The 24,781-nt window shown below is 46.5% G+C and overlaps 1 protein-coding gene across 1 annotated transcript in view; it reads left to right on the top strand.

Annotated features, from left to right (window-relative positions):
- LOC119386736 (phospholipid-transporting ATPase ABCA3-like) overlaps positions 1 to 24,781 on the top strand; it is a 71,745-nt gene that overhangs the window by 17,478 nt on the left and 29,486 nt on the right. Inside the window, exons 6-7 of the mRNA XM_037654020.2 lie at positions 5,504 to 5,683; positions 8,976 to 9,310. Of these exons, the coding sequence (XP_037509948.2) occupies positions 5,504 to 5,683; positions 8,976 to 9,310 (515 nt within the window). The remainder of the gene's footprint in view (positions 1 to 5,503; positions 5,684 to 8,975; positions 9,311 to 24,781) is intronic.

The raw sequence follows: 24,781 nt of genomic DNA on the forward strand, positions 1-24,781 counted from the left end.
CTACGTCTATACAGGCGGTCGAATTTTAGTTAACAGGTGACCTGATTATTCACTACATTAAATTCGTGTACGCGGATGTCATTGCTATCTTTTCAAGTGTGTGTTGTATCCTAAGGAGGTCCCTCTAGTAATTTTGCAACTTGAGGACCTCCTTCTGTACTAAGAATTACTACTTGCATCAAGATTAATATTTCAAGTGATGAGGCTGTGTTTGTGTCATCCGCTACTCTTGCTACCTTGTCAACTGATATTATGAAATAGCTCCGCGTCATTTGTATGCGTACATTTCGTTGATTGCTTGTTATAATGTGCTAAAAATCATTGTATGCGTACATACTTGAGTAAGGCTGCTTCTTAGTTAGCGAGGTGACAAGCAGTTGCATTCTTCCTCAAAGTTAACAAGCGGACACGCCTGGAAAAAAAGATCTGGTACTAGTTATAATGGCATTGTGGTAACTCAGCTTAACTTTGGCTTCCCTCGGTGTACATTTTTTTTGCCCTGTATTAATGTGGGGAGACTGGACGCTTGATACGTTTTCACAAGGTCAACAATTTTCATCCACTCCGATCTTTTATTCCGACGGGAATAAAACCCGTGTACAGTCCAGGTGCCTCCCCCACCACTTGTTTTGTTTTATTTATGCCCCCGGTTCCTGTCGACGGGAATAAAACCCGTGTACAGTCCAGGTGCCTCTCCGCACCACTTGTTTTGTTTTATTTATGCCCACGGTTCCTGTCTACGGGAATAAAACCCGTGTACAGTCCAGATGCCTCCCCACCACTTCTTTTGTTTTATTTATGCCCCCGGTTCCTGTCTACGGGAATAAAACCCGTGTACAGTCCAGGTGCCTCCCCCACCACTTCTTTTGTTTTATTTATGCCCCCGGTTCCTGTCTATGGGAATAAAGCCCGTGTACAGTCCAGGTGCCTCTCCCCACCACTTCTTTCGTTTTATTTATGCCCATGGTTCTTGTCGACGGGAATAAAACCCGTGTACAGTCCAGGTGCCTACCCCCACCACTTCTTTCGTTTTATTTATGCTCCCGGTTCCTGTCGACGGGAATAAAACCCGTGTACAGTCCAGGTGCCTCTCCCCACCACTTGGTTTGTTTTATTTATGCCCACGGTTCCTGTCGACGGGAATAAAACCCGTGTACAGTCCAGGTGCCTCTCCCCACCACTTGGTTTGTTTTATTTATGCCCACGGTTCCTGTCGACGGGAATAAAACCTGTGTACAGTCCAGGTGCCTAGCCCCACCACTTGTTTTGTTTTATTTGTGCCCCCCGGTTCCTGTCGACAGGAATAAAACCCGTGTACCGTCCAGGTGCCTCTCCCCACCACTTGTTTCGTTTTATTTATGCCCACGGTTCCTGTCGACGGGAATAAAACCCGTGTACAGTCCAGGTGCCTCCCCCACCACTTCTTTCGTTTTATTTATGCCCCCGGTTCCTGTCGATGGGAGTAAAGCCCGTCTACAGTCCAGGTGCCTCTCCCCACCACTTCTTTCGTTTTATTTATGCCCACCGTTCCTTTCGACAGGAATAAAACCCGTGTACAGTCCAGGTGCCTCTCCCCACCACTTGTTTCGTTTTATTTATGTCCCAGGTGCCTGTCGACAGGATTAAAACCCGTGTACAGTCCAGGTTCCTCTCCCCACCACTTGTTTCGTTTTACCTATGCCCTCCGGTTCCTATCGACGGGAATAAAACCCGTGTACAGCCCAGGTGCCTCCCCCCACCACTTCTTTCATTTTAGTTATGCCCACGGTTCCTGTCGACAGGAATAAAACCCGTGTTCAGTCCAGGTGCCGCTCCCCACCACTTGTTTCGTTTTATTTATGCCCCGGTTTTTGTCGACGGGAATAAAACCCGTGTACAGTCCAGGTGCCTCTCCCCACCACTTCTTTCGTTTTATTTATGCCCCCCGGTTCCTGTTGACGGGAATAAAACCCGTGTACAGTCCAGGTGCCTCTCCCCACCACTTCTTTCGTTTTATTTATGCCCACGGTTCCTGTCGACAGGAATAAAACCCGTGTACAGACCAGGTGCCTCTCCCCACCACTTCTTTCGTTTTATTTGATGCCCTCCGGTTTTTGTCGACGGGAATAAAACCCGTGTACAGTCCAGGTGCCTCTCCCCACCATTTCTTTCGTTTTATTTATGCCCCTCGGTTCCTGTCGACGGGAATAAAACCCGTGTACAGTCCAGGTGCCTCTCCTCACCACTTCTTTCGTTTTATTTATGCCCACGGTTCCTGTCGACAGGAATAAAACGCGTGTACAGTCCAGGTGCCTCTCCCCACCACTTTCGTTTTAGTTATGCCCATGGTTCCTGTCGACAGGAATAAAACCCGTGTACAGCCCAGGTGCCCCTCCCCACCACTTCTTTCGTTTTAGTTATGCCCATGGTTCCTGTCGACAGGAATAAAACCCGTGTACAGCCCAGGTGCCCCTCCCCACCACTTCTTTCGTTTTATTTATGCCCCCCGGTTCCTGTTGACGGGAATAAAACCCGTGTACTGTCCAGGTGCCTCTCCCCATCACTTCTTTCGTTTTATTTATGCCCACGGTTCCTGTCGATGGTAATAAAACCCGTGTACAATCCAGGTGCCCCTCCCCACAACTTCTTTCGTTTTATTTATGCTCCCCGGTTTTTGTCGACGGATATAAAACCCGTGTACAGTCCAGGTGCCTCTCCCCACCACTTCTTTCGTTTTATTTATGCCCCCCGGTTCCTGTCGACGGGAATAAAACCCGTGTACAGTCCAGGTGCCTCTCCCCACCACTTCTTTCGTTTTATTTATGCCCCCCGGTTCCTGTCGACGGGAATAATACCCCTGTCACACAGGGCAACTTAAGTGCACTTTGAGGTAGTGCACTTCGCCGCTAGTGTCATTTGCACGCTGTCACACAGGAACCCTTAGTGACACTCGCTGCAAAGTACACTTGCCGGCAAGTGCGTTCGCCAAACTCACTTCGCTGCGACGGAGTGTCTAGCCTCGGTAGCAGTGGCTTGCAAATAAATACGCTAATGCAAAACGCGGCGATCATGGTGTTTTTAAACCATCGTTCTCGTCATTAGGAATACTGCCACGTATTCAAACAAATCATACTACAACAAAAAACCTCGCTACTCTCGCCCTCGGGCAGTTTGCGGTCACGTCCGCTAGGGGGATGCGGGAGCACATGCCGTGCAATGGCCGCGTCCGTCGCGTTGTTTACTTCCTTGCACATGTGTAGGTCAGTCATTCTTTAGTCATTTGCGATGGCGTGTGCCACGGGTGCCACTTCCACGAAGACAACGTGGTCCCACGCAAAGACGCGAGCGCTCATACGCCTCTGGGAGGAGCAAATGAGTGCTGCCAAAACACGCTCCAAACGCCCGTCACCACTCGCGTCCCTTCTGCCATGCCTTCTGCACTGGAGTCCGCCATTTTTGTTTTCGATTCGTCTTTGATATGACATGTCTCTGCTCGCGATGACCAGTGATGTTATGCGGTTGCAATATTTACTTCATTTGCGCGCAAAGTTTATTGTAAATTATGTTCATGCCTCTAATACGCTATTAAACAGCGAGCATTGCCAAAAATAACAAATATATGTTCCGCTATTAAACCACCAATGGCCACTGCCATCATTTCCAAAGCACACTTCTCTTTCTCGTGTAGCAGCGCGCCGCCAAAGTGACACTCTGTGAGCGTAAGTGCACTCGCTCAAAATGACATACCCCGGTCACACTGGCAGATTTATTGTCATTTTGAGCGAGTGCACTGACGTCCTCAGAACGTCATTTTGGCGGCGCGCTGCTACACGAGAAAGGGGAGTGTGCTTTGGAAATGATGGTAATGGCGATGGGTACTTAAGCAGCACAACAGATATTTGTTATGTCAGGCAATGGTTCTTAACTACTAATGTATTACAGCTATAAGCAGACCTTAAAAATAATTTTTACGTACAAACGCGGCGGCTGCGGCCATTGCACGGTGCGTGCTGGGCATGCCCCTGGCGGTCGTGGCTGTAAACTGCCTGAGAACGAGAATAGCGAAGTAGTTTTTTGAGGTATAATATGCTTCAATGCATAGGAATATTCCTAATAACGAAAACAATAGTTTAACAAATGCTACGAACTCGCCTTCGGATAGTAACTTATTTATTCTTGAGCCACTGCTACCGAGGCTACACACTCCGTCGCAGCGAAGTGAGTTTGGCGAACGCACTCGCCGGCAAGTGCGCTTTGCAGCGAGTGTCACTAAGCGTTCCCGTGTGACAGCGTACAAATGACACTAGCGGCGAAGTGCACTCCCTCAAAGTGCACTTAAGTTGCTTCGTGTGACAGGGTACGTTTGCCACTGTGACCGAGGTATAAAACCCGTGTACAGTCCAGGTGCCTCTCCCCACCACTTCTTTCGTTTTATTTATGGCCCCCGGTTCCTGTCGACGGGAATAAAACCCGTCTACAGTCCAGGTGCCTCTCTCACCACTTGTTTCGTTTTATTTATGCCCCAGGTACCTGTCGACGGGATTAAAACCCGTGTACAGTCCAGGTGCCTCTCCCCACCACTTCTTTCGTTTTATTTATGCTCCCCGGTTTTTGTCGATGGGAATAAAACCCGTGTACAGTCCAGGTGCCTACCCCCACCACTTCTTTTGTTTTAATAATGCACCCGGATTCCTGCCGACGGGAATAAAACCTGTGTACAGTCCAGGTGCCTCCCTCCACCACTGGTTTTGCTTTGTTTATACCCCCTGGTTCCTGTCAGTGCGAATAAAACCCGTGTACAGCCCAGGTGCCCACCCCCACCATTTGCTTTGTATTATTTATGCCCCCGGTCCTTGTCGACAGTAATAAAACCCGTGTACAACCCAGGTGCCTACCCCCACCATTTGGTTTGTTTTATTTATGCCCTCCGGTCACTGTCGACGGGAATAAAACCCGTGTACAGCCCAGGTGCCTAGCCCCACCATTTGCTTTGTTTTATTTATGCCCTCCGGTTACTGTCGACGGGAATAAAACCCCTGTAGAGTCCAGGTGCCTACCCCCACCATTTGCTTTGTTTTATTTATGCCCCCGGTTCCTGTCGACGGGAATAAGACCCGTGTACAGCGCAGGTGCCTACCCCCACCATTTGCTTTGTTTTATTTATGCCCCCGGTTCCTGTCGGCGGGAATAGGACCCGTGTACAACCCAGGTGCCTACCCCCACCATTTGCTTTGTTTTATTTATATCACCTCACTTCCTGCCAATGGGAATAAAACCCGTGTACAGCCCTGGCGCTGTACACGGGTTTAATTTATTTCAGTCTTGCTTGAAAGTTTAGCAATGTGGCATAGCACGTTCCTTGCAGGTTGCTTAACATAACATGGGTTTCCACATTGCGTGCGTCAGCCAGTATTTTTCTGTTGGTTGTTGGTGAATTGAAATAGAATACGCATACGTGCGCATGCATATTAGAAGGCATTTTTTTTTTAGCCATGGCGCGTACATTGCTTCTCCTGTGTCGCAGCTGACGGTGACATGACCGACGATCAAGAGGATCCGTGCAGCGTCAGCTTTTTCTCGATGTCAGAGCACAGCGCAATGCCAGACATCTTGCTCCTTGTGGTCGAAGACCTGGTACTCTTCGTCTTCCTCAGCCTTCTGTACTCGGGATACGGCTTGAATCTTCGCAAGATCATTGATTCAGGTTTGCGCTTGCTGTCCTAGTAGAGGTGCTAAGTAGGTATAGAACCAGCTATTTTCTTTTAGCTCGGAAGTCTATTATTTGAACGAAAGAAAGCTAACGATTCAACATAACAGAAGGTAAGGCGTGCATGCGCGGACGCAACTGAAGAGGACGGCACAAAGGCTGGCTTTCAACTGCAAGCGCGCAGTGCGGCGGAGAAGAAAGTAGACACAAAACTTATCTTTGCATGAGCAGGTTGGTACCGCCACCTGTTAATCCCGGACACGCAGAGTTCTTCGTGAGATGTAACTGTTTAGTGCTTTTTTACGTAAAGTTGATCGAAGACTGCTTCACGCACGCGCTTCCACTATTATCGATATACCAATGCTCAACCATTAGGCGGGCTTCATTCTTTGGCCTGTACAACATTGTGTATTCATAGAATTTGGATGCACATTTACACTGTCGACAATTTAAAGAAGACTTTAGTGTTGATGTGGTATATACGTAAGAATCCTTGTAGCTGCGGCCAATTGTACGTGCGGCAGGCTGGCCGCTGTGTTAATCTGTTAGATACTAAAGGAGCATAAGAGGTTAACCGGATGCTTACCATCTAATCTTTCATTACAATATCGAGAGTGCACAGTGTTAATGCGCAGTAATTAGACGAATGCGCAGTGTTATACTGACACAGGAACGATGAGGAGCGTTCGATTAACTTACATAAAGAAGAAATGAAATGCTTAAACATTTAACTGTCACGGAGGACCCCACGTGTGCCTGATTGACAGGTGGCGCTACCATACCTGCGCATGCGCAGAAAAGTTTTGTGTCTACTTTATTTTCGCCACAGTGCACCCTTTTAGTTAAAAGTCGATGTTTGTGTTTTTTGTTCTCTTCTCTTCGTTCGTTTGTGTTGTCTTGTCCGCTTCCATGTTTGTACGCCTTAGCTTCTTTTATGATTACGCAATTTCGAAATTAACGAACATGGTCTGAGACTTCTATGCATGCAAAGGAACAACTGGAAAAGCAGTTGCTGCCTTGAGAAAGACGAGTCTGCTTGTAGAGAGGTTGGCTCCAGCGACACCCCCAGGGATTGTTTATGTATTGGCAGCTTGCACGGGACATCACGGAAGCACGACATGGTGGCTTAGATGACGTCAAGGCAGTATAATCGCGCGGCGATTAACCTGCTTCAGTGTGATAACGACATTGCCGGAACGTTATTGGTCCTCAGCGCATGAATAGCGAAAGAACCAGTTCGCAATGTAATGATAACACTAACGTGACATCACAAAGGTCGCGTCCCACCATGTTGGTGCTCCAACGTGGCTGTTTCAAAGACCTCAATGCAATCCATCTATCCTGAAGAGCACACTCCTGAGCGAAAAGAAACCTTGAGGCACATGCGATACACTTGCAGTGGTGTGCAGTCCCTCGCTTTTTAATACGAAAGTGTTTTATGCCGGGGTCACCAAGACTTCAGTGACGTATTTCCGTCACGGAAATGACATAGAAAAAATATACACGATTAGATGGCAAGGAAAAAAAGTTCCGTCAACGGGCATCGAACCCGCTACTGCACGGTCAGCAACGACAGATGCCGGGCACGCTATCCATTGCGCCACGGTCACAGACTCTGGAGGCTGTAGAAACGCGTCTTTTATATCTACCACTCTCCCGGTCGGCGGGGTGGTGTTGCCTTCTGGGAGCAGTAAAATAAATTTGTCATTACTGTGGGCTCCGCGATTAGCACCTGCAACGCGTTACACGTCCCTCCCATTCGGCGCGTTTTCAATTGAAGTTCAATTTTGTCAATGGCTTAACACACCGCGAGGTGGCGACCTTAGCCAAGCGTCCATTGCCAGGGTGATATGGGATGGACAGGCTTTGAAGTGAGGGAAGCGCAGAGCAAAATGGGATTCGAAGAGAGGCTGAGGAAAATGAAGAAGAGTCCTTCATTTGTTTTCTATTTCAATAATAAAAAAAGAAGAGTAGATGGGCAGAGAAGGTTTTCAGGTATTTGTATAGAAAAAGCGTTGACACGCAGTGGAGAAAAAGAACTAGGAGGCTCACCAGTAAATATACGGCTGACAGTGCGGGCGATATGGCAACAAAGAGCATTAAGCGGAAGGTCAGAGAGGCGGAGAGGACTTATTGGATGACAGCGATGGAAAAGAAGCCGGCTCTGAGTAACTACCGAAAAGGAAAAAACGAAATAAGGAGGGAAATGTTTTATGATAATTCAAGGGGAAGCGCTTTACTGTTTGAAGCAAGGTCGGGCTGCCTTAGAACGCGTAGTTATAAAGCGAGATTCAGTAACGAAGAACAATGTACATGCTGCGGGGGAACTAAGGAAACGATGGAACATGTACTAATTGAATGTGGCGATATTCACCCAGGTATACGTGTGGGCACGAGTCTACATGAAGCCTTGGGTTTTAGGGACAACAATGGAAAGCTGAACACGCCCGCGATAGAAACAAGTAAGAGACGGTTAGAGTATTGGTGGCAGAAAAGTAGAGATAAAGTACAAAAATAAATAATTGGGGGAAAAAAAAGGTCATTCTGGCTTAAGAGGCAGAGAGATGGACCGTGAATTTATATTGTTTGGTATAATAACATAGATTTAATCAATGTAGATAAGGCATTAGGACAACATGAAACAAGGAAGGTTTTTTTTTTCCCTTCGAGCATGGTGGCAGACATGTCACCGCCCCGTTATAAAGGGGATGCTCATAGCATCCATCCATCCATCCATCCGTAAAAGCGTCGGCCTCGATCATAGCTCTGAGACGCGCGCCTATCTCACATGGCTGTTACACCGCGTTCCCCTTTTTTTTATAGAAAAATCGCGGCCGGGCTACCGGGGCGGCACGACGCGCTTTTGCGTCTCCCTCTAGTCCGGCCGTGGTGTTCAATCACATTTTAACATGCCGCGGGATGGCGACCAAGTTCTGCGTCCAATATGCGACGCTCTTCTGGCTATCACACTTCGTTCTTTGATTATGCTTTCACCGCTGGCTACTACAGCTACCACAAGGGTTTGTTTAATCATTTAACATGGACGTTAGTCGTCGGGATGGAGATGCACTACCAATTATCAAAGTAGGCACATCCACGTTAAACGGTGCTATAGCTGCCAGACATCAATATACATTCTGCAAACTCTCTTATATCAATGTACAGTAAACATTCAGTTACTTCTGTAAGGGAAATCAGTTACTTTTGTAAGGGCACGCTTTACTTTCGTGTTATTCCGATTCCTATGACGGAGGGATCAACCATGTTTTTTCTCAATTTCTGCGTTCAGTCGTTGGCGTCCCACATCGCGGAACTGAGGACGCCATGGACGAAGACGTGAAGGCTGAGAAGGAGCTCGTCGAGAACCTGGCGAAGACCAGCGCGTCGCCCGAGCTAGAGCGACGGGGCTACACGCTGGTGGCGCATGATCTGTGCAAGTGGTTCGGTTCCTTCGAGGCTGTCAAGGGCCTCAGCGTGGCTATCCGTCGGGGCGAGTGCTTTGGGCTTCTCGGTGTGAACGGCGCGGGAAAGAGCACGACTTTCCAAATGCTCACGGGTCTCCTCGAACTCAGCGCGGGCGAGGCCTACATGTGCGACGTCAAGCTGACAAGTTCGCCCAGGAAGGTACGGACCTTCTTGTGGATTGTTCAGTAGGACAAAATATGAAGCGCTAGCTTGTACGAATATAAATCGTCGGACAAGTGGTGTCGTAGGAGCATACGTTTAGACAAAGCGACTTGTCCCCTCCCTTGTCTTTAGGCTTCGTTTCGGCAATAGCCCCTCGTCCGCCGCAGTGGTGTAGCGGTTACGGTGCTCGGCTGCTGACCCGAAGGTCGCAGGTTCAATCCCGGCCACGGCGGCCTCATTTCGATGGAGGCGAAATGCTAGAGGCCCATGTACTGTGCGATGTCAGCGCATGTTAAAGAACACAAGATGCTCGAAATTTCCAAGAGCCCTCCACTACGGCGCACCTCATAATCATATCGTGGTTTTGGCACGTAAAAGCCCAGATATAATTATTTCATCATTATCGGCAAGGCCCCTCGCCTAAATGCCGTGTCCTTGTTCCAGGATTTCTGATTGTAACTTCTCTGGCCTTTGCAGAGCGTGTCTCTTCTCTAGGTTACACAATGACCACCAAGTCAGATCGCTTTTTTGTTTCGTGCGGAATATCGGGTGCAGGGGAATGACAGATAAGAAACGATCATTCGGAAATCGCTAATGCAAACGTATTTTGCAGCGACCAAAGTTAGACTGAGTGTATGCTTCAAGCGGTGGTCTCACGGAATGAGGCGGCTCTCATTCATGCGCTCTTCAAGCACAAACATCATGTGTTATTGAGCGTTCGAATAGAATAGCGGCACTACTGTATTCCCGGCGAGGCACCAACACAACAGCGGTGGCATTATCATATCAATAATGAGCAATTTTCTAAGAGATGGTAGCATTATAGTGATAAATCGACAGTAGGCTCTAACGGCACTGCAATGACACATTGTTGCTCGTGCGCGACGTCAGACAAATTATATATGTATATACACAAGTAACACGAAAAGCAAAATCTAGCAAGCTAACTAATCGAAGAAAAAGTCGCAGTTTCGCCGCAAGGGCTAAGCAATTAATGCGAAAGCAACGAATTCGGATGAAATACGAAGTAAGGGTAGCAGCTCACTCCTGTGGCATCCGACCTGCCGTAACTCAACAGAATGCTGGAAGGGAATGCGGCAGCTGCAGCGAGCAAAGCGACCTTCGTTATGTCTATGGCTTCAACTCATACTTCGCGATGAAAGCACAACACCTACAGAAGTATGGGCCGTCCGCTGATTTCCCCCAAAGATAATTCGCAACTTTCAGCAACTATAGGGGGCGCCACAAGAAATCCAATATGGCTGTCGATGCGGTGATCACCCGTACACACGGAGCGATCACCGCATGTGCTGTCGCTGGTTGCTGCTGCTTGCCGGCTGGGATAATTTTCCACCGCATTGAACTTCCTATGCATGGAGTGGCTCACGCTTGAGAGCATAAACTGCGAGACACACGGCACGATTTTGCATCCGATTTGACGCCCTACGCGCTTGTGTAGCAGCTGGAATGGTGATGTTTCGCCGTATCGGGCGTCCGGCGTGCGTTAAACTCGGCAGATTTTTCTCATCCGCCCGGTCCGGCGATCGCACGGCCGTATAGCCATAGTGGCAGCAGTACGGGAGACAGGCAACGTCGTGCCGCAGCTCGGTTTCTTACCGCTCCCATCATCATGTCCGAGGATGCCGAAGTATTTGCCGGTATCGCCTTTATCGGTGGCATGAAAAAGATGTGCTACAATTATTTTATCATGCAAACTAATGCCTAATTCAATAATGCGGTACTTCCAGTGTGGCACTAATAAAAAAAAGCACCGGCGTCCACACCACTCGCGAGATCGGGAACCACGATGCGAAGGCACCTGCGATGCATTCGCAGATAAGCAGTGACACTGCTGGCCGTCTTACTTAACCGGCTTGCTTCGCTTCCACCTTTGCTTTTAATGTTGAGGGTGTCGAGAAAACGGATTGCGTATGTCGACGCCTGACATAAGAGTACAATATCAATCGTGTTAGCAAAATTTGCTCACTCTACGGCGTGCTTGTGCTCGATTGCGTACGGCAGCGGCGTCTGCCTAGCCGCCGCTCGCCGGTGTCAGTTGCGACAGGCTGTTTTGATGTGGCTTTCGCTCGCGAAGGCATAGTTTTATTGACCGCCGTCTTCTAAATTAAGCAAAAAAAAAAGAGCACTCGCCTGCTGTCTCCCAGGACCGTGGTAGCGCAGTACGTAAGGTGTTGCGATGCATGTTCACGCGGGTTCGATTCCCGGCCACAGCGGCCGCATTTCGATGGAGGAAAAATGCAAAAGATGACCTGCGTGCTTTGATTTAGGAGCACATTAAAGAACCCCAGGTGGTCCAAATTCACCCGGAGCTCCTCACTACAGCGCGTCCCATAATCGTATCGTGGTATTGGCACGTAATATCCGAGGAATTCAGTTGTGTTCCAAAATACAGCCGATTTGAGAAGCACGATGGAAACCATCATTTTCTCGTATGACAAGCTTCCCGATGCGCACGTGGATATCCCATTCACTTTTCTGCCGCCGGTCCAAGGGAAAACCAGCCACGTTTACGACGCCTTTCTCGGTATACGGTTTGAGCATTTTGGCACGCAGTACACGCGATTTCTCTTGTGCTGTTTACCCATTACTGAACCGCAAAACTTCCACAATGTTGCAGCAACAAAATCCATCGTAATTCACTGGCCACACGCACAACAAGTTGCAGGACACACCGACGACGAAGCACAGCCCGCACGTTGTCGCCAGGCAAGTTTTCGTTCTATCGCCGGAACGCGGCTTTCACCGGTTGCCGCGTGGCGGCGCCACCGTAGCTGAAAGTTGCGAATACAGTGCGCGCGACCGCGGGCGCCCACGCCCTGTAAGTCAAGGCAGACATTTCCTCCCGGATGCACGCAACTCCCGCCTCCGCTCCTACTTTCAAGCGGCGTTTGCGCGACGAAAGACGGGCAGAGCGTCTCCTATTTGCTCGAGCGCCTATCGACGGCAGCCCTTGCACGTGGGGGCTGCCGTCGATAGGCGCTCGAGCAGAAGAACACGTAGAACATACTACGCGTGAGGCGATATTATGGATTTGGAATATATACGGAACATGACGGCGACGGCAAGAACAAATCGAGAATGTCCATATCTCAATGAAAATTTAATGCGCAAGTGAAAGATTGGTGCAGCAAAACTGCACAAAGGAATTAACGCGCACTAGACAGCTTCAGAATCCATGAAACAACGCTAGGATCATCAATTAGAAATTCTCAAGTGCTCGCGAAAGATGCATCTTCCTAGGAGACGACGCGCTGTGTTATTTGAACAATGTTATTAGCGATAATTTCTGTAACAAAAGGAATTGTAGTCTGTGCTCAACGATATCCCGAGACAAAAAGTTCGAAAGCTCGGCCTTTAATATGCAGGCTTTTTACTATTAAAATGCTCCAACAAAGCGTATTAATGATGACGATGATGTTGACACCTCGAGCTTTACCGCAAGATGAACAGATTGTATTGTATAGTATGGCATATGCGCAGTATGCACGGCTTTTTCTTTTTTTGTGCGTTCCTTTGTATGCACATGTAGATATCGATTTATTCGATCCTGTTACTTATATTGAATTCTTATTAATAGTCTTAATGATCTCAAAGTGGTGATAATAATCTGTGCACATGGTAATATTGATATTGTTTTCGATGCTGTTTGCGCGTTACGCTGCAAGCTTGCTGTTCTTTTTATATATTTAAAGTTTCTTCCATTGACTACTTATTGCATTTTACATCATGTGCCAAATGCGCATTTTTTTGTTTCTTCGCATTTTTACTTAGATAGCGTGCCTATTGCAAAGAATTACCATTTTGCTCTGAGCTTAATGCATCCGCTTTATAATAAGACGCCACACTAATACTGTTCGTATATCCACTACACTCTTAAAAAAAAAGAGAGTCAAAAGGGAGTCACGTCTGCTTGACTCTCTTTGTGACAGCCGATGACCACCTTTTTTTCTAAGGGGAGTCACAATGCTCTGGTCGACGCTCCTGAATGAAATAGATGACTCCCTTGCTCCAAGGGAGTCAGTGATGGTTCTGCATATACAGGGTGGGTTTTCTTTTAAAAGAAAGCTTCACTGGCTGCGACCAAGATACAGTTCGCTGCTTTGGCTTGTGGTATACCGAAAACTTTTGGTTGAGAATATATAGCATGGGATCGTAAAATGTGGAATTACGCACGTATTGTGTTATGGCTTCAGTTACGATATTGCTGAAACAGCGCGTCGAAAACGTCTACAAGCAAACAGGGTTCTTAAAAAATCTTGCCCCCAAGCGAAACATTGAGAGTTATGAAAACGTTTAACTATGGCAGCGCTGACAAATTTGCGAATCTTCGCACGTTCGCAAGCGAGGTTTGTAGATTCCTACGACAGCATGTATGGCAGAAAACATACGCTTATTAGTGAAATGGACGTGCATGGTGTTGAACGCACTGGCGATCGGGAACACATCTAACTCGACGGCCGTAAAAACATGTGCCGCAAAGCTGGCATGATAACACCGCACACTGGTTATCAAGGCGACGCTTTACCGCGTCTCCTAAAGAGCGACGATACTACCAGAATTATAGCGCGCGTGGTCATCATTTCTGCCCGCCACAGCTAAACTATATATTCACGATAATCCGCGCGGGCCACCAAATCGCTCAGCAAACGTTGAGCGCTAGGCACGCACACACGGCCTCACCGCACTCTCCCTAGCCCCTAGAGCAGGGGATGCACGTTCACCTGCGCCCCCTCCCCCCGTACAGCCCTTACAGACACACACACACAGGGCACGCTTCGCCTCCTCCACCCTATTATTATTTAATAGAGCTTTAACTATGCATGGATGTGTGTTCTATAGCACCAAAACAAAACCGAAACCATATAGGCGTCCGTGGAGGCACAACCTCCTATATGTGGTGGAGGCTACTTTAATCCAAAGCCGAAGCCATCAATACGAGACAGCCATTTTGGCGTCGTTAGACGGCATTGTTCGCGATCCGTCTCGTTGTGGTCGTTCTTTAGTCCGCCAGAATAATCTGTGTCGTCAAGCGTGATTGCAAGTGATCGTTTTGCGTGACTTTCTTCGTGCTATGCATTCGTGGCGTAGTGTCGTATCGTCGGCTCGCTCTTGTCGTGTCTGGCTGAAGCAGTGTCACTCAGTGTTTGGGAAAAGCAGCCTCCGGACGGAGAAGTTTCTGCAGTAAGCTTCGTTTCGTCGTGAACTTGCCTGAGCAAGATGGCAGCGCATGACGGATCCCAGTGGAACCGACAGACGAAGCCTGTGGACGACGCTCCAACGATCGTTATAGATTTCAGGTGAGTTCTGCCGGCTTCTGCCTACAACTCTTTTATTCGCTTCACACGTAGCTTTGCCACTTGTCTTTCTGATGTTCCAGTTGCACGGATTTTGCTATCGTGTTTCAATGGCTTGGCAACGACGAAAGCCGCACTGGACTATCCAGTAGCAGGTAAAACGGAGTGGTGCGCGCCAATATCGTGTTTCCTTATTCCATACATGCCAGAAAAACATGAAATTGCGAGTTTGAAATCTCGGTTGCAAGTCGAGTGTGGTGACACGTAGAGCAACGTTGCACCGATATATATTTGAAGGGTAAGTAAGATCAGCTGATCAAAATAAATCTAATGCACCCGGCGCCAACATGCCTAATATCCAGATCATGATTTTGACTCGTGAAACTCTAGAATTTACTGTTTCTTTCCTTTGCTACCCAGACGTTGAAACACGTTTAATAGGTATTTATTCCCTGCATATTCGAACTTCTCGCCGTGTTTGTTTGTTTGTGTGTGTGTGTGTGTGTGTGTGTGTGTGTGTGTGTGTGTGTGTGTGTGTGTGTGTGTGTGTGTGTGTGTGCGCGTGCGTGCGTGTGTAACTGCTATAAAGCTTTGATGCAATAGCTTTTGCAGCACGGCTTCGTTTAATTGAAACAGTGGTGACTTAATCTTATGGTACTAAAAATTATCATGCAACAAAGGTAAATGTGAGTTCACTTCAAAGTTGTAGTTTTTTTTTTGTCCACGAACTGCATACGAGCATAACCTCATCCTCCTGTGATACTTGCTTTGTCTAATGTGGTGTGGTGCTAGTACCTAATAGTAAACACAACACCAGCTAGTAATAATGGCAGTAAACATACTGCTCAAACGCTGTGTTGCGTGGATATTGGATGCCTTTGTTATACCAGCCGTGGTTCAGTTCGGTATTATTTTCAACACAAAGATACAGTCTACAGTGATGTTGTGGGCAGTGGACAAAAATCCTTTAAAATGGACTTGGAAGCGTTACGCTGCGAAGCCCAAGAACGCGGGTTCTATTCCTGACCCCGGCAGCTGCATTTAGATGGGGGCGAGATACAGAAACTCCCATGCCCTTTAATTTGTGCACGTTGAAGAACTCCAAGTAGTTAAAATTAATCCGTGGTCTCCCACTATGTATAAAGGCTTGATCGTATCGTGCTTTTCGCTCAAAAATCTCTAGCAATTATTACTTCGTCATTATACCTCGAACCTCTCGCTGTATCGTATTTGAATTCTATTCGCCATAGTCTGCAATGAATATTTAGCACTTTTTACAGCAGGGTACCTCATTTGACATTCTTTTACAATGCCTTAATTGTCCCAATTTCGTGCCATAATCAGCTGTTGTTTTTAATATGTATATAAGTCACTTCAGCACTGTTCCTTTTTGTTTGACCGCTTCTCATCACCTCAATTGTTTGAGGTTTGAGGTGATGTTTGTGCTGCACAGTTTGCTCCCAACCCTTTATGCTGGTCAACGCTGGCTGGTGGGTTGTCCTTCCAGACAAATGGAAAAACGAGACCTTTGCCTGTTGATATAGATCTGAAGAAAAAATGGCACATTAGGCCTTTGAGAATAGCTGCACCTTCGTGCAGCTGTTCTGAAGCCAGGCACTAGAAGGGCACGCTCACAATGACGCGACAGAAAGAAGGCAGTGAAGGCAAGCCTAGTCTTGTCGTACATTCGCCATATTTCGTGTAGCTGTATACACATTTTGCAGTTTTCTTTTTCGTTAAACTAATAATAATATTTGGCGTTTAACGTCCCAAAACCACGATATGATTGAGAGACGCCGTAGTAGAGGGCTCTGGAAATTTCGACTACCTGGGGTTCTTTAACGTGTAGCTAAATCTAAGTACGCGGGCCTCAAATATTTTCGCCTCCATCGAAAATGCAGCCGCCGAGGCCAGGACTCGATCCCGCGACCTACAGGTATTCGTTAAAATACTGCTGGTCTAGTGGTTATGCTGCTCTACTGCTGACCCGCAGGTCGCGGGATCGAATCCTGGCCGCGGCGGCCGCATTTTCGATGGAGGCGAAAATGGTTTAGTCCCGTGTGCTTAGATTTAGGTGCACGTTAAAGAACTCCAGGTGGTCGAAACTTCCGAAGCCCTCCACTACGGCGTCTCTCATAATCTTATCATGGTTTTGGGACGTCAAACCCCAACAATTATTATTATTATCAAAATACTGCTGCCATGCTATACAGGGTGATTTTTTTTCAGACAATACATATCTTTTATAAAAACATTCTATGACAGTCACGCTCCAGTCACACTCTAGTTCGCTCCAGTGGTACTCTAGTTCGAGGCGGAAATATTCTGCCGCAACAAAAAATGCGTTGACGGGACTAATTAACAAAAACCCGTTAACTAACTTTTATTTATTGACTTGAGGGCAGTTGTTTATATTAGAAATTTGTAGTGCGTGCCACTTTATGGCATCCCCATTTTTCAGAAATCATGAAAGTTTTACGTAACTCGAGATATTTATTGTGAAATTTTAAAGGCTAAATCAAAACTGATCGTGTCCGGCGCACAGAAAACGCGGTTCTTCTGATACGTCAGACCGGAGCTGCCCGCGACAAGCCAGTAACGAAATTTGAATGAAGGCACGTCGTGGTCGTACCTTTTCGTGAAAAGTGGCAAGTCATCTCACTTGCGCCAGCGGATCGCCTTACCTTTGCATGTGGCTTTTGGTGCTCATCTGTTTCTTTCGAGATGCGCGCAACCGAAACCGCAGTAATATCAACCTTTTCTTTCTATGTTTACAGATAAGTACCACACATCGCACCCAAATAATAAGCTGTTGTGTATTTCTGAATGCTTGCAGATTTTCCTGATCACATTCTGCTTTGGCCCACCTTTATTAAACTATCATCACCTTCTTTTCACGTGTAGCGCTGAGCTTACGTAACAGAGAAGCGACGTTTCCTTCGCGTCAGGTGCTATCAGTTTCGATTTCGTCCGTGAAATTCGTGGATGAATATCACGAATTACGTGTAGCTTTCGCGATTAAAAAAATGTGTATGCCATAAATTGGCACGCGCTACAACTTTCTAATATAAACAACTACCTCCAAGTCAGGAATTAAAAGTGAATTAATGAGTTTTTGTTAATTAATCTCGTCATTGCCATTTTAGTTGCAGCAAACTATTTCCTTCTTGACATAGAGCGCGCGCGAAAACATCTTGAGCGTGACTATTATGCAATTTTGATAAGAAATATGCGTTCTCTAAAAAAACATCCTTCTAATTGTACGGAGGTCATGCAGCGGAAACAGTTGCAGCTGGCTAAGGGAGTAACAGACCCTCAAAGTACAGCAAAGTTAATGAGTATCCCTGGTTTTGTTCATTGCCATGACACTTCATGGAATCTGGTGTGTGAGCGCTGCCCTTATCAGAATAAAAGGTGATCGATCTGTCTGTCATCATGGGTTTGTTTTTGTGCACTTGACTATTTCAGGTTGCTTCAAGACTGCACATTGAAGCTCTACAGCTGCATTTGACCAGGAAGCCTCCTTGGAAACTTCGTGTCTCGAGGTAGTCAAGACGTGTCCAAGAATTCGGAATAGCCACGCTTAAGGTCTGGCCGTGAGTCGTCTCGAATCGGTGCAACCTGCTCTCCTTTTCGCCAGAATGCCACCTGACCCTGACATGGTCTGGGAACACGACACTGCCAAGCTCATGCACGCAAGCTGTGTCACCTATTGGGGTCCTGTATCTCAGATGACTACATGAGAATGCTGTACTGCATGAGAACTACACATGTTGCATGTTTTGCGCTATATGCCACATAAAATGTGTAATGGATGTCGCAAAGAAGTGCTTGATGGCTGGCCATTGATTCCTATTCATAAAAACTGACTGCTGGCTATGCTAATGTTTATGCCAGGTCTAGTACATTGCCGCATTTGACAGTAATGAACGATGTTAGCGAAACTATTGCTTTTCATATCTCACTCATTCTGACAGTAATGTGTCTCGCTGTATTTCTGGACGGTGTTTCTGTATTTCAGTTCTGTACAGAACTCTCCATACCACCGCTAAATATATACATTTATATATATATCATTCCTTATATATATAAGGTACTTGACACACGACGTACGTTTTAGCATTAGCATAGTACTAAAACGTACGTCGTGTGTCAAATACCTTCCTACAGTATTAGGACCTCCGTGATCTTTCTGTAGCTCTTATATATAAATGGGTCATTCTATGCCAAGTGTCCCAGACGTGGCGCTCGCACATCGCAGATTTTGCTGATAAAATTTGTGCCTTTTTCCTGTGCCACATGGAGTATTGTGGCAAAACATTTTTGCTCGAAAACATTTTTGACGGTCCTGGCACCCCCTCGAATTTCGCTTCTATTTATTAAACTGTACCTAATAGAAAAATGTGTATAAAATCTACTTTTGTGTGTTGAGCTTCGAAACCGCGCTTGCGCTATCGCAGAGGTTCTGTTTAGTTGTCCCATTCATTATTTCTGAATTTTTGTGTTTCACTACCAGCTACGTAGCTTCAAAAACTACAAAAATCTTCAAAGATCGTGAATTTTTCTTGAGGTAACCCTAACCACCCTAACCAATATTAATAATAGCCTTATTTCCAGGAAAATGTTTGAGGCCCGTGTACTTAGATTTTGGTGCACGTTAAAGAACCCCAGGTGGTCGAAATTTTCGGAGCCCTCCACTACGGCGTCTCTCATAATCAAATCGTGGTTTTGGGACGTTAAACCCCAGATATTATTATTATTATTATTATTTCCAGGAAAGTTTATTTCAGTACAGAAATGTTTAGGGGTAAAATAGACTTCAAATCTTTCCGAAAAAAATTGTGAAATTAGAGAAAATGTACGATTTGTCGCATGTTTGACCGTATTTTTCATACTGATGCGGTCCAAGTAAAAATCCTCGTCATGTGGCGTTTGATAGAAGACTTCATTGTTAAGTAACGAAGAAAGTCTAATCAAATCATTTTTTTTGTTTTAAGGAAGAAAATAATTTTTGAATTTGGCCCTCCGAACGCGCAGTGCATTTTGTTGCCACTTCGCCGCAATGTACGTGGTAGCTCTTGTAGCTGACACTCGTCACAGGCAGCGGCCAGATGCGAGATGTATGTCAGTGGCGCGTGAGTGGTCGAAAGTCTTGTCACGTTGATGTCAGGGCGACGAGTAATGAATTCACGTTACAATGTGAGCTTGCTTGGCGGGCCCAATGGGAAGTATGGACGCCCGAGAGCAGCCTGTGACGTCGTTGGCACAATGTGCTAGAGGGCCTTCTGTACAACACGTATACCCTGAGAAGTGTATACAGTGTGCATTATTTCTTTCAGTATGTGTATGCTAGTTGTGCAGACGTCCCTCTAGGACATTGTGCCAAACGACTCCACATGCTGCTCTCGGGCGTCCATACTTCCCATTGGGCCCGCCTAGCAAGTTCACATTGTAACGCAAATTCATTACTCGTCGCCCTGACAGCGCGACAAGACTTTCGACCACTCACGAGCCGCTGACATGCATCTCGCATCTGGCCGCTGCCTGTGACGAGTGTCAGCTCTAAGGGCGACCACGTGCTTTGCGGCGAAGTGGCAACAAAATGAAATGCACTGCGCGTTCGGAGGGCCAAATTCAAAAATTATTTTCTTCCTTAAAACAAAAAAATGATTTGATTAGACTTTCTTGGTTACCTAACGATGAGGTCTTCTATCAAACGCCACATGACGAGGATTTTTACTTGGACCGCATCAGTATGAAAAATATGGTCAAACATGCGACAAATCGTACATTTTCTCTAATATCACCATTGTTTCGGAAAGATCCGAAGTCTATTTTACCCCTAAACATTTCTGTACTAAAATACACTTTCCTGGAAATCAGGCTATGATTAATATTGGTTAGGGTGAGTTCCAGATAGCTCAAGAAAAATTCACGAACTTTGAAGATATTTGTAGTTTTTGAAGCTACGTAGCTGGTAGTGAAACACAAAAATCGGAAATAATGAATGGGACAACTAAACAGAACCTCTGCGATAGCGCAAGCGCGGTTTCGTAGCTCAACACACAAAAATAGATTTTATACACCAGTGATTCCACTCCTGCGCCAACTGCGCCAAGGTGCGCCAAATTTTATTTACTGCGCCATCCTGATAATATCGACGAAATTTGCGCCAAACTGCGCCAAAGTCTCGGGTTTGGGGGCGTCTATCACCGGCAATCGCACCGCCGGCGCGTTAGAACATGTGCAGCTCGATCTTGGGGCTGCCAATAAAGTCGCAATCATGGACCAAGAATTATTCCGCTGAATAAATAGCGCTCGCGCGTGCGTTCCGAGTAAGCCACGATGCCATGCACGGTGCCGACGCAGCTTCTGTTCTGCAAGTCGGCTCGACAGCAAAACGCGCTCTCCGCAGAGGCTCGTGACGTCTAGGCCTATCGGTAGCGAGAAAGTGCGACGGCGATTCATTGGCGGACGTCGTCTGTTCCAGAAACGCTGCTGATAGCTCGTTTCAAGCGTCGCACGGCACGTAAGGAAAGCAATGTTCAGTAATAACTACATGAGTGCCGCTAAAATGTCTGTCACTTCTGTTTCCGGACATCACGGAATGAAATCTGGGATAGCTCGCAGTGCATATATGGGACAATATCGAATTTTCCTTGCTTCGCGTTTATGGAGAGCACGCGAACGGTGGAAACGCGTTGACACTTTTCCTCAGATATGCTTTATCCATGGATCTTCATCCAGAACAGCTTTTTCGTAATTCCTTCCGCGAGCACGCGTCCGAGTTTCTAATCACTCTTCGGTAAATACCCCCTAAAAGGCCCTGCCCTTTCGAGCTCACGTGCTAGGGTTCCAATTCGAATTTTTTGCTTGCTTTTCTTAAAAATGTCATCTCATTAAGAAAATCATATCTCCTGGTCGGAGCAGCCGCAAATGCGCAGCTGTCAGTAGCGGTAGTAGCGGGCCCGTCGCTGACGACCCACAGTGAAGCGGCTACGCCATGTTACACGTCCGCCTCTCGCTTGCGGGAGTCAATGGCTAACGGTTAAAAAAACTCAGTTTCGCTTAAGAGCGAAGCAATGAATGCGATACCAAAAAATTGTATTGTGAAACGAAGTAAGACTAGCAGCTAACTCTTTTGGATCCGATCTCGCGAGCTCGACAAAACGCTGGTTTAAGCGAATATGGCCCCTCCAGGAACCGAAGCGTTTTCTTGCTCTGAGTTCTCTAAACGCGAAGTAAGCGCTGAGCGCAGCAAGTTTACGAGCCGTCTCCTGATGCCTCGAGATAGCGCGCGCGCAAGCGACTGCGCCCTTCGAACGATGCGCTCGCCCCCACCTCCTTTCCGCTCCCCTGGCGTCCCTTCATGCTTCTTACGAAAGACGGGCAGGGCGTTTCCTCTCCGTTTGATGAGCGATCGACGGCAGGCCCGCACGCGGGAAGGTGTTATCACTGTCCGTGCGGCGGAGACAGACGGCCGGCTAGTTTAATCTCCGCTTCAGCCGCGTTCGTCGCCAGTGCTCGCGAGCTTTTACCCGCGGCTAGAATGCGCGTTGTGATGTTATTAATTTGGACTTTATACGGAAAATTACGGCAACGGCGACGGCAAAAATCCGCCGAGAGTGTCCATATAATTGCTGTCGCAAGGGTCAATGTACGGGGCAGATTTTGCGCCCCCCCTCTTAGGTGATTGGGAGGGGGGGGCGGCCGCCCCCCCCCTGCCCCCCCTGTGCGCACGCCTATGCTCCTGAGTTGATTTTTTCCATGAGATTTGCAATGAATCGAAATATTTCTACCCTTCATAAGAGCCCCATAATAATACTCAGGTGCTTGAATGTTAATGCAATATGCTTCTGTATTGCACTCCACGATGTAAAATTCACTGCTCCAAAGTGCTCCCAGATGCAAAATTATCTGCTCCAAAGTGCTCCAAGATGAAAATTTTGCTGCTCCAAAGTGCTCCAAAACGGAAATTTTGCTGCTCCAAAAATTGCTCCAAATCAGAAGTCCTTGGTAGCATCACTGATACACATTTTTCTATTAGGTACAGTTTAATAAATAGAAGCGAATTTCGAGGGGGCACCATGATTGTCAAAAGTTTTTTCGAGCAAGAGTGTTTTGCCACAATACTCCATGTGGCACAGGAAAAAGGCACAAATTTTATCAGCAAAATCTGCGATGTGCGAGCGCCACGTCTGGGACACTTGGCATGGAATGACACACACACACACACACACACACACACACACACACACACACACACACACACACACACACACACACACACACACACACACACACACACACACACACACACACACACACGCACGCACGCACGCACGCACGCACGCACGCACGCACGCACGCACACACACACACACACACACACACACTCACTCACTCACTCACTCACTCACTCACTCACTCACTCACTCACTCACTCACTCACTCACTCACTCACACACATATATATATATATGTAATGCTTAACAATGGTGGTGACGTGGCTAAGGACTACGCATTATTCGCAGGGTGTTGTGCCTGTAGTTTAGGTGCTTATTAATAAAACAGTAGGTTGTCATTACAATGTGAACATGTATGAAATGGCATGAAGTGTTTAAAACTGATTCAGAGAATAATTTTACGAATCACAGAAATTTCAGTTTGTTTATAGGAATTCATTGTAGGATGAAGGCATGCAGAAGTGAAAGAGAAAAGACACAGACAAACCAAACGCTAGCGTTTGAGCTGTCCGCATCTCTTCTGTTTCCGTGTTGCATGGCTTACTTTCTTCTAGAATAAACACGTTTTATTGTTTTACGCGAGCGGCAATTGTTCTGAGACTCATCTATATACACTTCGAGTAGTATTTTATTTCCCCCAGAGGAATCGAGTGCACCACTGTAAAGTTGCTACAAAAACTTGTTGCGGCTGTCATGCATCCACCACAGTGTTCCTGTTTGAGTAAGCCCGGTGGAAGTGCCTTGTTGAGTAACAAGAGGTAGCGGCACCAACTTTCGTAGATTGTCAGATAAAAACCCTAATGGTGTTCGCTCTGATTTGAAGTTCTCTTGAAATTCTTGATCAATCTCTATAAAACTTGTTTAGTTTATGTGTATTTGTACGCTGATTTTGAAAATCCAAACATTTTTTTACTATTATATGTCGCGTTAATTAAGTATATCAAACATTTCATGTGCCATGTTAGGCCTGCACGAGTTACAAACCTGAAAGAGTTACAAATTAAGCATATCACAATAATTTGAAATGGGAACTGTATGCAACATAACCAGAATGCATGTTCTAAAACCACTTAACAATAGTCATAGTATGCTGAACATTGACCAGTAAGTGTATGTCTAGCTGGTGATTCGCTCACGAGAGTTCAATATTACGTAACTTTTAACTCAAGTGGGTTTAAAACGCGAGTTCGTATGTGGGCTAGTGGGTTCATGAACATTATGCCAGAACAGCGCAGTAAACTCCTTTAAAACTATTGCATACAGTTTATATCCCCTAACTATAGCGATATGTCGATCTACTTTGTAACTCTCCAAGTTTGGAAAGGCTTGCTCATCAAGACACATGAAATGTTTATGTGTTAAAACTGCGTTTTCTTCCAGATAATTGCATATTTGAAATCGCCACATAAGTAAACCTAAACTCAGCAAGTTTCATCAATGTCGACCAAGAAGAAAAATAAACGCATTATTTGCTGCAGAGTGTCTCATTGAGTACCACGAAGTGGTCACAGTGACTCTTGCCAGGGGAGTCGTACACCACTGTCCTTAAGGACAACGGAGTCAAAGGAACGCTCCAGTGGGGGTCAGCGTTACCATGGCAAAGGGGTCACCCTGACTACCTATAGGTACTAGCGGGAAATAAAAGGTAGTCGCGTAGACTCCTGCGTTGGGAGTAATACATACTCTCTCTCTGCTTGTGAAGAAGGGAGTCGTTGGTCTGAAGAACGAAGGGAGTCGTTTGACACCCCAAAAGGTCATCATATGTGTAGCAAGGCGATTACCACCCAAAGGTAGTCAGTACAGACACCCTTTTTTTAAGAGTGTACTTTAGGAGCCTTTCATGGTTTACAGTATTGGTAAATAAAAATAAATAAATAAATAAATAAATAAATAAATACATCAATAAA

Source organism: Rhipicephalus sanguineus, chromosome 3 (assembly GCF_013339695.2).
Source record: "Rhipicephalus sanguineus isolate Rsan-2018 chromosome 3, BIME_Rsan_1.4, whole genome shotgun sequence".
Lineage (NCBI taxonomy): Eukaryota > Metazoa > Arthropoda > Arachnida > Ixodida > Ixodidae > Rhipicephalus > Rhipicephalus sanguineus.